This window comes from Scardinius erythrophthalmus, assembly GCF_964197995.2.
Source record: "Scardinius erythrophthalmus genome assembly, chromosome: 9".
NCBI classification, from domain to species: Eukaryota; Metazoa; Chordata; class Actinopteri; order Cypriniformes; family Leuciscidae; genus Scardinius; species Scardinius erythrophthalmus.
In genome coordinates, this window is record NC_138229.1 from 12,840,196 (window position 1) to 12,853,069 (window position 12,874).

At 39.5% G+C, this 12,874-nt stretch overlaps 2 protein-coding genes across 2 annotated transcripts; both read right to left on the reverse strand.

Moving 5' to 3' along the window:
• Positions 1-990: 990 nt before the first annotated feature.
• On the reverse strand, positions 991-10,264 carry psmb5 (proteasome 20S subunit beta 5). Its single transcript, XM_081374445.1, has 3 exons — positions 9,969-10,264; positions 7,169-7,475; positions 991-1,818 (listed from the first exon to the last, which is right to left on the reverse strand). Exons 1-3 carry the CDS (start codon positions 10,182-10,184, stop codon positions 1,532-1,534), a joined length of 810 nt encoding a protein of 269 aa, XP_081230571.1. The 5' UTR covers positions 10,185-10,264; the 3' UTR covers positions 991-1,531.
• A 1,288-nt stretch (positions 10,265-11,552) lies between these two features.
• Positions 11,553-12,671, reverse strand: psmb11a (proteasome 20S subunit beta 11a; the record flags this gene model as incomplete). The annotated part of the gene is made up of 1 exon (XM_081374097.1): positions 11,553-12,671. One exon carries the CDS (start codon positions 12,669-12,671, stop codon positions 11,553-11,555), a length of 1,119 nt encoding a protein of 372 aa, XP_081230223.1.
• Positions 12,672-12,874: the final 203 nt, after the last annotated feature.

Sequence of the window (12,874 nt, forward strand, 5' to 3'; positions counted from 1 at the left end):
GGAAAATCCCTTAAGGAATTTACGCACGGGTCAGGGGCCATGATTAATTGCATTAATTTTTGCCAACACATTTTTGTATATAATTAATCACAATTTAATTGACAGCCTAATTTGATAAAATATCAAACCAAGTGGCATTTGTTTTAATGAAAAATAGCATGAACACAGTAATTAGACCAGTGGTGTTCAGCCTTTTTGACTGAAATGTCCCCCATTGGCTAACACAATATTTGAAGGCTCGCTAGGGGTGGGCATTATAATGGTAGACCCGATAAACCAGAAGAAATTTGTCTACCGGTAAAGATTTTGAACTGTCGTCTCTATCGCGGATATGCTCATGTGGCGATGCACATGGATAGCACAAAAGCTTATCATTTGCTTGCATCTTTAAGCATTGCGGTTTAAAAACAGGTGATTTGAAGCACAATTGGGAATTTACACAATTGTATTTGCAAGTAAACAGTCATTTATAAGGAACCCCATTGGCTAACACAATATTTGAAGGCCCGGCCCACCACATATTGACTATTTTCTCTGGTATTTCTGATGTAATTATGACATGAATGAGTGTTGATATTAAATGAACCGATTCACTTTGTGGTTCCAGAATATCCATGATTCTTTATGTTGTTCAATAAAACAATAATAAATGAGGGACTGATTTATTGGGGGGCTTTTTTTAGCATTTTTTTTTTACATAATAAACTAGTTATTTAAAGACATCATGGAGCCCTAATTGAAAATGATCTTGGGACAAGTTGCCTAAAAGTAACTGGACAAGAAAAGTATAGTTCTGAGAAAAGATATAGCATTATTTGTTGGCACTTTGCAGATGCCGCTGGTTTGATATTTTGTAATTTAATGCAATGACATTCATACATTAGGTGTGACAAGTTTCCAAATACATTTTAGAGCCACTGCACAACTTGTGAACACCTGTCAAAACACTTACCAACCAATACATCAGGATCAAGAAAAAGAACACTTAAATAGCAAAATTTCAAGGTTTTATTGAGAGTAGGTTTAGTAACTGTGGTAACTGCAGATACATGTGAGAAGAGAAGAACAGAAGCCCACTCCCACTCAGCGAGAGCTGGCCAACAGGAGTTTTGGCTTGTCATAGTGTCCGTTGGGACGCAGCGCCCCCTTATTTTATAAATCACAAACAACAAGTGGAACTGCAATGGATGGGGTTGTAATACTACTGAAACTGTGGCTGAAAACTCAACGAATAACATGCGTGAGAAAAATAACGGAAAATGATCTAACTTCAAGAGAAAGAGAGATGAGAGGAAGAGAGAGAGAGCTTTGCTTGAGTTTCTCATGCGCAGACGAGCAAGCTCTTACAAAAGAGTTGGCATTAACTTTCCTGGAAGCAGATTTGATTTCATTAAGTTAACTGTAGTGCCTTTCAGGTTATATCAGCAATCTGCTATTCATTCTTCATCTGACCGGTCTCACCCTTCCTTTTGAAACTCAATTGACGCTGTGGCCTCTTCCCTCATCCCTTTTCTCCATCCAACCCCTCTCTCTATGCTTTCTCGCTCTGGTATTTAAGGTGCAGCTGAAGCACGTCTTCCTGAGAGACCCTTTCCCAACCCTCGCTGTGGACGTGGTAGAGATTGACTTGGCCTCCGCTGTAGGCATCACGGTAAGTAGCTTGGTAGATGGCGCGGCGGCCCAGGTCGCAGGCTTCCTCTATGGACAGGTCGCTGCGAAGGCCGCTGTCGACGACACCGTAGGCGTACATGGAACCCGAACCAACTGCGAACAGGTCTCCGCACACGCGGTTGCCCTCTGAATCCACATAGTAGAGCCCTGTGATCAGAGGAAAGCAGAAGGAAGAGGAAGAGAGACTATCAGTACTGCTTTACATCCTGCTGTGTTTAAAAGGCAGGCGCCTCCACGAAAGATGAAAGCGTTAAAAAAATACAAGCAAAACCCTTAAGAGAGAATTCAGTAGATCGATGTTATGAACATAAATAGTGTTCTGAACTATACAAGGTCAAATCCATCTCGATGAGTACATGTGAGAAATGGAGTCATGGGAAACAGTTGGTTTACAATTTTTTTTCTGACAGCCGGATGCTCAATAGCTCAAGCTCTGTCTCAGGGTTACCTAAGGGCTTCAGCATTAAAGCGGGGGGGGGGGGGGGGTGGGGGGAATGGGGAAAAAAATGTACAGAAGAGAAGATCTTGCTAATATCAAGCAAGCTAAAGGACAAGCTATGACCTGGCACAAGCAAATATAGCATCCAACCCGGGGCGTCGCCTGAGGTGCTATTGAGCGCTCCAAAAACACCAGAATTAATTATTGATCTACACCTGAAGACCTGAACTCTCCCCAAAGATGATGGACGACGCACATCACACTTGGTGAACTGGTGGGTCACTGTCTGGTCCAGCAGCAGATCACCTCAAGGCAAGTTTCAAGTGTCCAAAAGGTTGCGCTATGACAAAACGCACTGCTAGAGTAATGGTGACTATGTACCATCTGTGCTCCAGCAGAACCAGGCTGCAGATGGACCATTAACCGGATAGTTCACCCAAAAATTATTAACGTCATCGTTTACTCACCTTTTGGAACATAAAAGATATTTTGAAGAATGTTTGAACTGATTTTGTCCACACAACAGAAGTCAGAACATTTGACTCATTGTATCAACAAAAAAGCAACATTTCTTTTGTGTTCTGCAGAGGAAAGAAACTCATACAGGTTTGAAACAACATGAGGATGAGTAAATTATTTTTTGGTAATAGGGCTGCACTATATGTCGAAATTGAAATATACAAAAAAAATATATTTTGATATGAATATCACAAGGTGTGCGGTAACAACAATTTTAATACTTCAGAAAGTTACGTAATGTCAGAGATAGCATAAACGTAACTGTTATTTTGAATTAGAGTGTGCTCTCCGATGACACATGCGAGACAACAAGCTGTTATGACGCTCTTATACCAAACTAGTCAGAGAAGATGAGTCAGCCCAAGGCACCAAGAGAGCATGAAACATGTTGGTCCTATTATATCAAATTGATTTTACACACTTAAACCATTATTGCATCAACACAAACTGCATTATTTAACAAGTAATTACACATCACATTTGTCTTCAATATCATGCAGCCCTTTTAGGTGAACTATCCCTTTAATGAGCGAGCATGTTAGTCTGATAGCAACGCGAAGAACATCACTAATACTGAAAACTAGGGATGTGACAATTCACCATTCAAGCAATTGAATAAAAAATTACAATGACAAACTCGCTTAAACAGGCGCTTTTACATTTTGCTTTGAAACCAAATCTTTCGCTTTCGTCTTGTCAGTGAAGAGTGAGGTAATATGGGCGAAGTGCCACGGTGGGCAAGGGATGTAAGGGTTGCTGCTGAACACCATCTAACACCGACTATCGCAGCAAACCTACTGAAAACATAATGGTGAGTTTGACTAAAGTTCAAGGACCCCAAAATCAGCTCACAGAGACATTTTAAGGACAATCGTAGGAGGTAAGGCTCAGACGTCTTCAAGCAAATTACACTCTCTGAACGCATCGTTAGCTCAACCTGATAATCGTTACTGCACCCTGAATAGGTACCTGCAAGGTAATTTACCATTTTGTAGAGCCAAGTGTGACGACTAAAAACAGGTTAAAAATGCAATAGGACGTCTCTTTCAGCTGCAAGGCACCGGTTCTCATTAGGAGCGGAGTGCGAGGGTACTTCAGCAGACTGGAATTTTTTTTAATGTACAACACCTGGGATCGTTTTATCACACAACGGCCGTTGCATGCTACCTGCGTCGCTGAGAAAGGGTGGGGAAGTAAAGGTGAACAAAAGAAGCACTTGAATTTGCGAGCCCTCGTAAAGCAGAGGCGCCGAAGCGGGAGCGTTCTCGGGATGCTACGACAGCCAGACTCCTTGCACTCCATCACAAAGGTGACAGGCAGTTAGATGTGCAAGACTGAAAGAGCGGCTGTCTGCATGTATGAATGGCAACTTCAAGACAAAAGTAAGGAAGGAATATACACAGGTGATTGGCTGACTGCTCTGTTGATTGTCACACAGCCATGGTTGGTTAAGAGTGCCACTGATGAGCGCAGCTGCTCAGAAAGCCAAGCATCTCTGTGTACAGACGTCTAAGCATGCATGCACATCGCCAGTCCGTGTCTACAGAACATGAAAAGATGGCAGTTGAAAGAGCTTCGTACGTCTTTGAGATAGCAGTCCTGCTGATATTTGCATCTCCTGGCAGGACAGCAGTTGTCTATATTTTCACAGTTGCTGCACAACAAGCCAACAGAGAACAAAATAAGTAGATACAAAATGAATGTGTAATGTAGAAAGATGCAGAAAGAAAATACAGACCATGACTGTTGCTTATAGAGAACTCCGACCATGGTGAAACACTTCTTGAATTGCTTGACCAAAGGTCAGATTGGCCTCGGTCTCAACATGAATCTCATGTAACCACTTCATGCATGATGGCAAGAGTGTTATTTAATATAGTCTTTTAACGTCACATTCCTGAATAAGGTTAAAACTTGTTTAGGCTCAAAGCTTAAAGGAACACTCCACCGTTTTTTCATATTAAACTATGTCATTCCCTTAACTAAGACGAGTTGATGCATAGACCTACCTCTCTCGTCTCTGGCGCACGGCGACACTTTTATAGCACTTAGCTTAGCCCAGTTCATTCATTAGGGTCCAAACAGAGATGAAGCTAGAAGCGACCAAACACCTCCACGTTTTCCCTATTTAAATACAGTTACACAAGTAGTTACACGACCAAGTATGGTGACACAAAATAAAACGTGGCGCTTTTCTTAGGGGGAATAGCACTTGGGAGCACTTCGACTCGGAGCAGTAATATCATCACTCCTGAAAAATCCTCTCTCCCTCTCACTTCTGTCATTAGAACCAACGTGACTCTCCCAAGTGCTATTCCACCATACATTATAGTTATCCTTTTTACCCGCTTAGAGAAGCGTCACGTTTTATTTTGTGTCACCATACTTGGTCGTGTAACTACTCGTGTAACTGTATTTAAATAGGGAAAACGTGGAGGTGTTTGGTCGCTTCTAGCTTCATCTCTGTTTGGACCCTAATGAATGACCTGGGCTAAGCTAAGTGCTATCAAAGTGTCGCCGCGCGCCAGAGCAATTGAGTGCACGCACTGAGACGAGAGAGGTATGTATCAACTCGTCTTAGTTAAGGGAATAACAGTTTAATATGAAAAAACGGTGGAGTGTTCCTTTAATTGATAGAGTAAGCGACTGAACTACACAACATTTGGACCTCACTGTGATTGAATCACAAATTAATTTTAATACCAGTTGTAAACAGAGTCCATAACTCAACCAGCAAGGAAAGAACGCATCTGTAGAACCGCTCTAATAACACAAGGGCTAAACTTTAGGGCGTCAACAGTGGCCTCAACAGAAGGTTAACTGCGTCACCATCTTGAACCATGTCACAGATTTTTATTTAAAAATAAATCCTCACAGAATCAGGCACTTAATCACAGGTATAAGAGTGCCAGACATTGTTAAGGCAGTAAATGTGCTCTGTTTAATCAAGATTGATTTAATTTGCACAACATTTAATTCTCTATTGAATCACAACGCAGCTAGTGCAGCTATTGAACTTCTAACAGCAATCACTACCTGCAAAATTGATTGGAAGATTTACCACGTAGTTTTGTTTATCCGCCAGGCAAAGGTTGTTGTTTTTTGGGGGGGACACCCTAGCCCGTGTCACTGCATAAACCCCAATTGATCGAGCGGACAGGATTTTGCATGCAACCCGATTGCCCTGGCTGAGAGCCGCGTTCATCATGGTGTGGCTCCCTCCTGGCCCACAGTCACTGGCGTATTGATTTCCCATTACTGTGTCACTGTGCAGGGCCTCTTTAAACACATTGGCCGTGATGTAGAGCAGTTACAACACACCAGCGTTTGCAATTGAGGGATGTATCAGTATCACAGAGCGCTTTGTCGCCATCTGATGGTACTGACTAATCTAAATCCCTGGTTTGCACACTCATGAACTACATTTTGTAGCAGCAATTTATCTTAGTCTTTCTCAGTCAGTTTTGCTTCATTTAGGCTTGCACTCCATGTTAGGAAGAAACAAAATGAACTGAAAATGGGCAGAGCTCACCATTAAGACCATTAGATTAAAAGCCTCTTATAGATCTAAATGCAATATCCAATTAAGAAAAATGGGCATCAATCATTTTCTAGAAAAGCAAAGGTCTTGAGAGTCCATTAATGTGCAAGTTTGTGATTCATCTCAAAAACAAAGTCATGGTGCTGCATATTAAAACCAGATCCTGGCTACCGATGGAGTCTGGCGGGAAATTATGGTGATAAAGCTATTTTTACAAAGCGGTTTCAGCAGAAAGGCAGGGTCAAAAAAGCAGAGAAAATAATCACATAATTTGTCCCCATGCATGCCATCTGCAGCAATCATTCAAAACATAAATGGTGAAGAACAATTCTGACAATCTTTTACGTCACAAAGCTATTCCAGATGCAAACAGATTACAGCTGGAATGTTTCCGGCTCAACGCATTAATGGAAGCAGAAAGTAATCGGAATCAGAAAACCACCTTTAATTAAAAGCAAATATTCTGTTTTATACCATTACAAAATATATGTAATAACCATAATCCTCAATCCTCAAATTGGCTCACAGGACAATTTTATAAGAGAATATTAACCAGGTAGGGTGTATTAATAGCTGAGGAAGTTTTTACATGAAATTTTAGTATATACAACAATGTTAATGTCAATTCTTGACATTTGATTTACCTAGAAATGTTTTTATTTTTGACAAAAGCAATACCACTATCAAAGCACAATAACTGGCAGCTCCAAAAAATGATGACATAGGCAATACGTTTATAAATAATATACATTATTACCAGTATATATGATGTATTTATTATTACCAGTGTGTGTGTGTGTGTGTGTGTGTGTGTGTGTGTGTGTGTGTGTGTGTGTGTGTGTATATATATATATATATATATAAACAAAAGTATTTATATTTTTTATTGTAATATAATATTGTATTAAATATTTTTTTTTATTATATGAGTGTGGCCAAATGCAACACAAAATTACAACTTTGTCGTAATCCACTTTACACATGTGTATGATATTTACCTGGCCCTCTTTTGTCCCAGCCGCAGACCATCGTGCCCATGCTAAGGCCCATGCCTTTGTACTGATACACCATGTTAGCCAGTAGCTTGGAGGCAGCCGCCACTGAAATGCGCTCTTTGTTGCGCAGCTCGTAGATGCGGCACTGCCTGGCCAGCAGGCGCTCCCAGAAGCTGCAGTCCGCGGCTCCTCCAGCCATAGTGCCAAGCAGGTACGGGTTGATTTCAATCACCTTCTTCACTGTCTGTGAAGCAATATAGGAGCCAGCTGTCGCTCTGGAATCCACAGCCACAATGACGCCATGCTGAAACTGAGACATGAGAGAAATATGTTGATGAAGCTTGCACATTTATTTATTTACATTTCACTTTCATTTTAATTTTCTTGATTTTATAGAAAACAACAAAATGCTGATGTATAATAACTTTAAAGTACCCCATTATGCTATTTTTAAAGGTTCCTAATTTGTTTTGGAGGTCTTCTACAATGCATCCAAGGTCAAAAACACTTTTATTTTCTCATAATATACACTGCATATCACCTCATTACTCAGAGTCTGAAAACGGTTTGTTCAAAGATTCAGTCGATTCAACCCCTCTTTTCCGAGAGCCTCCTCTGCTCTGATTGGTCAGCTTACAGTGCGTGTCAGAAATGAAACACCTATTTTCATATCTGAATTTCAGCTCCAGAGGCTTCCTCAGCTCTTGTATACACAGTGATACAAACAATAACAATGGCGTAGTTTTTTTTCCGTATCAACTCTGTCCTCATCCTTTAGAAGTGCATGCAAAGTGGATTCGCAGCACAGAAAACATGTCGACAACACAAACCAAACTCTTCTAGGCCTCAGCTACAATTAAAGTGCTTGAGGGTGGGTCAAAGTAGACGGTGTTTGTGGGCAGCCAATGAAGACCACATAGGCTGGTATTATGCAGATTTGGTACACCGTTACGTGTAACATGAACATGTAACATGAAGTGAGATGGAATTGCTGACGACTCGTTTTGGCAGTTCAGATTCAATTCTTTCTTTTAGGAGACAACTTTATTTGTTGTGCACTTTGATCTTTAAAACTTTGCAGACCTTTTACATTCACAAACAGCTATATTAGTCACTGCATGAAAGGTAATATTTGAAAAAGTTTAATAGGGGGCACTTTAATATGACACTTTATTGGCACTTTGAATAATAAATAAAATCAAAGAGTGAAGGTTTGGCTTGTTAGTGTGACAGCAACGACACCATATGGTTCTATTCTCCATTGAGAGCCTTTCAAAAGTTGCATTGTACAGGGTTTTTTTTCTTTGCAAAACCATATAATCACTAATAATATTTTATTATATTTTAGTAAATTATCAGTGCTTATTATCCAGGCTTATGTTATCCTGACTGTAGTTTTTCATGTCACTAGTATCATGACTAGTTTTATCAGCCAATCGTTGCTGTCATTATTTTAGAGAATATTGTTGCTTTCAACAAACAGAATGACACTTTATGGCATCATGAGCTATAATTTGTTTGTTCTAACAAATAGACTATTACAAGCTTGTGAATAATCTATTAAGACAATTCAATTGAGTGCCACCCACTCAAATAAATATGTATTATGCCAATGAAGACCGTAATGTAGTGTCAAAATACAGGTGTATAGAGATATACCAATGCAATTTTGTCTGCTTGATGGATTCCCCCCAGATCAGTTTACTAAATCCCAGTTATTTATATTAAATGTATTATTAACAGCACCTAGGAAGATAATCGCTGTGAAGTGGATGAAACTGCACAAACATACTGTGACAGAATGAACACAAAGAAAAACAGAAGTATTTATTTGAGAAAATGACTGTGGATTTACAGTTGAAATAAGACATTTTTCAACAGAAGTGGGTGCTAATTGAAAAATATTTGCTTTAAAGGAAACAGCTTTAATATATGTTAATGTATGAACAATGCAGATAATGTAATGTGTGTTCACTGAAGTGTAAGTGTACCCTATATTTAATTGATCTGTTTACTTTTTTCTTATGTTTTTTTCCTTTCCTGCTCTAGACAGATGCTAGTGTGTGTGTGTGTGTTTGTTTGTTTGTTTGTTTGTTTGTTAAAGGCTATCATATTTTATTGTATTTATGTTTATCTATTTATTAATTTACTTTTTATTATTACTAGGCTATTCTTAGCAAGTGTTATGTAACAATGGTTCATTTATATATAAAAAAAGGTTCAATAAAAACAGAGTTTAAATCACATAGGTATGTCAACAATGAAAAAGCACATTAGTTGCAGTGTCATTGTGTGTCTTATTTTGACGATCTTCACTTTGGAATACAGACACAACTTTACTACAGTATCTATTCATACTGTAATCCGGCCACATTTAATCTTCCATACATACCATCCTTTTAGAGACTTCGTTGCACTTTTAACACGTTTTAACTATGCTTGACACACAAGTTTGCTGTTCTTGTTACTGAAACGAATAGGGGCGCTGTCCTTAAAACACTTAAAAAACAAAACATGTATCAATGCATGTCACTTTTCATACGATAGAAATGCGCTAAAAGTACTCCGCAAGTCAAATAAACCAGTTAAATGAGTAAGCATTGGTATACTTAGCAAACTGCCTAGTAACTCATCCTTTAGCCTTTATCTATTCATTACAAATACTGTATAAACATCAGGGTAGTTTTATAAAAGACACACACTTCTGAATGTGTCGTGATTATTAGGTTACATTAACGGTAAGGTAGACAAAATAGTTTTTAAACGGTCCAGATGCTATTAGCTGCTGGCTAAATTAACTCACTTTGAATGCTAAGGTGGTCGTGCCATGCAGAAACTCGATTTTTCTCTCCGGTTCATCCCCTTCATCCAGTGTTTTCACGGCAAAGTTCAGACTTTCACTCAATGCGTCTCCAAAGCCGAGATCCGTCTGGTTGATGCCATAACCGTGCCCAAAAGGCCGGTCAAAGCGATCTGAGAAATCCGCAGACTCACTCCGCAATACACTAGACAGCGCCATGTTTCAGATAATAACCAGAAGCGGCGTTCTGCTTCTTCTTTATTACATGGTGAGGATACAAACGATTATGGCTCCGCATCGCCATCTAATGCCCAGGATAACCGTTTGTAGCAAAATTACTACACTTGTTTGAAGCCATTATATAGTAGGCCTACTTACTTTTTACTAAATATGCCTAAAACTATACATTAGAAAGTGGCTGACACTCTGTAATGTATCATAGTGACCGTTTTTGGCCTGAAAAAAGTACATATTTAATGTCACAGCTTTATTAAATTCATACAACAACTACTGACATCCGTTGGTAAAACACTGTTGCTGAATTCAGAACTGCATAACACTCTCACTATTTTCGCCATATAGGCCTGGTTTCACAGACAGGGCTTAGATTAAGCTAGGATTACCTTAGTTCAATTAGGACATTTAAGTAGCTTTTATAAATGTGCCTTAGAAAAACAAAAAATTACTGGTGTACATCTTGAGACAAAACAATGGCACTGACATATTTTAAGATAGCTTTCAGTTATTTAAGTCTAGGACTAGCTTTAAGCCTTGTCTGTGAAACCAGGGGTTAAAGATATGGGGGAAAATAGTTTGAGTATGCGGTTCCGATTTCATCATGTGTGAACAAATTTAATAATTTATTAAGTAAATATTTGATATATAATAATTTTACCTAATTTATTCTTAATAAGTTTTTCTACAATTCACCCCAAAACAGGCTTAAAATAATGATTGCTATAACACATTCAAGGAGAAAAGAAAAAACAACATTAGTGTCAATGCTTGGGTCTCCAGATAAAAAATTGTGGACTATAATTTTTGACTATGAAATGGTTTATTATTTGTATCTATTTACTCAAAAGGTTGGTCATTTTAAAACTGATTGTTTCATTGATTTGTAATTTTCTCAAATGATTACTGAATGACTTTAACTTCCATTCAAGGCAACATTTATTGCAAGTATTGTCAATTATTGTAAATGGACTAAATTTGTTGACTTTAATGAAATTTGTGAATAATATTGATTTAAAATACAAAATCAATCCATTCTTGGTCTACAACATCAAGAAGTCTACAACATCAAGAAGAATCCAATGTTTTTATGATTACAATTGTTTGTCTGAAAAAAATGCAGTGTATTGATAACATATTTTATTAATTTGGTTTAAATAAAAAGTTTACGCGAACTAGCTTTCTCTGTGCATTTTGAATTGTTTTTATGTTCTGTCAAGTGAACCGCCTGAAATTGTTCTACTCACGACTGCTATTTAAGTCCATCACATTCACCATGTCTTTTTGTTTTTCCACCTTTTGAGTTCCTATCTACAATGTACTGAATATATATCACCTTCCCTTTCAACCAGCTCACCCCACTGTTTTCTGTCTCTCTTTCTCCCTCTCTCTGATCTTCTCCTTCTCTCTCTCTCTCTCTCTGTAGTACTCCTCCTTCAGATCCTCTCTGTCTCTGCGTCTGCAGCCATGGGCAGTGATGTGGAAAAGGTCTACATTATTCCCAGAGTAGGCATCCCAGTGAGTGGCTCTGAAAACAGCCTCCCGGGCCAGTGCCACCGCCTCATCCACAGTCATTCCCCATTTCCAACCATCGTCAAGCACGGCGTATGCATAGGGTGACCCTGAGCCCACTGATATTAGTTCTCCTCTCAGTTGCAGGCCATCACTGCAAACATAGCACACCCTGGGACCAGACCGTCCTCCAAAAGTAGATAGAACATTTTTTGTATTTTGATCTAACACAGTTGCATGAGTGTCCTTCAAGATATCCTCTTGTTCAATTATTGAGGCCATTTTCTCACTACCTAGAGCAGATTCAACTGAAATTGCAGTGGTATCCTGTTCCATTGCTTCCTTAACATCTGCCACTTCCACGCTAGACCGTAGGGTTTCCTGCCGTATCTGAGTTTCTTCTCCATCCCATCCACATAGAGTAGCTGCCACACACACATTAGTGCCTTTGAATGGATGAAGCATCATGGAGAGCAGCTTTGCAGCTCCATTGACGCTTAGTCTCCTGCGATGGCGAAGCTGGTAAAGCCTCATCTCACGGGTGAGGATCCGTTCCCATAGCATACAATCGGCACCGCTTCCTGATGTGTTGACTACCAGGTGAGAGTGGATGGGCATAATCTTCTGACTTATCGGACAGCAAATTAGACCCTTACAGCTTGCGCGAGTGTCTGCAGCGGCTATCACGCCATCCTGAAATATAAAACCCAAAGTCGTTGTACCATGTGATAGCTGAAAGGGTTGCTGATGAGGTGACAGACATGAGAAAGTAGAAGAGAGAAGATTTGGGGTCTTGCTTTTTCTGCTGTTCTGCTGAGGGGGGGGAAGAAAATGAAAAGGACTGTCTCTGTCAAACTCAAACGGTGTCTTCCACATGTATCCCATCTCATTTGGTAGATAAGTGCACAGGCTGCTGTCATCCAGGGTCTCCAGGAAATCACAAACATCCTGAAGAGCCATTTTCCTTTTAGTGAGAAAATAGCTAGTAAGTTGGTGCAATGTTGAGCCTAGGAAGACGCGCAAACAAAAAAGACCCTTCTGAGACCAGTGATTTATATAGGAGGTGGAGAGTATTCATATCATATTCTTATGTACACAAGCATGCCCTTGTGATGTCTCAGCAAAAATCTTTGCTACCCTTTTTATCTGATATGCTTCTGTGG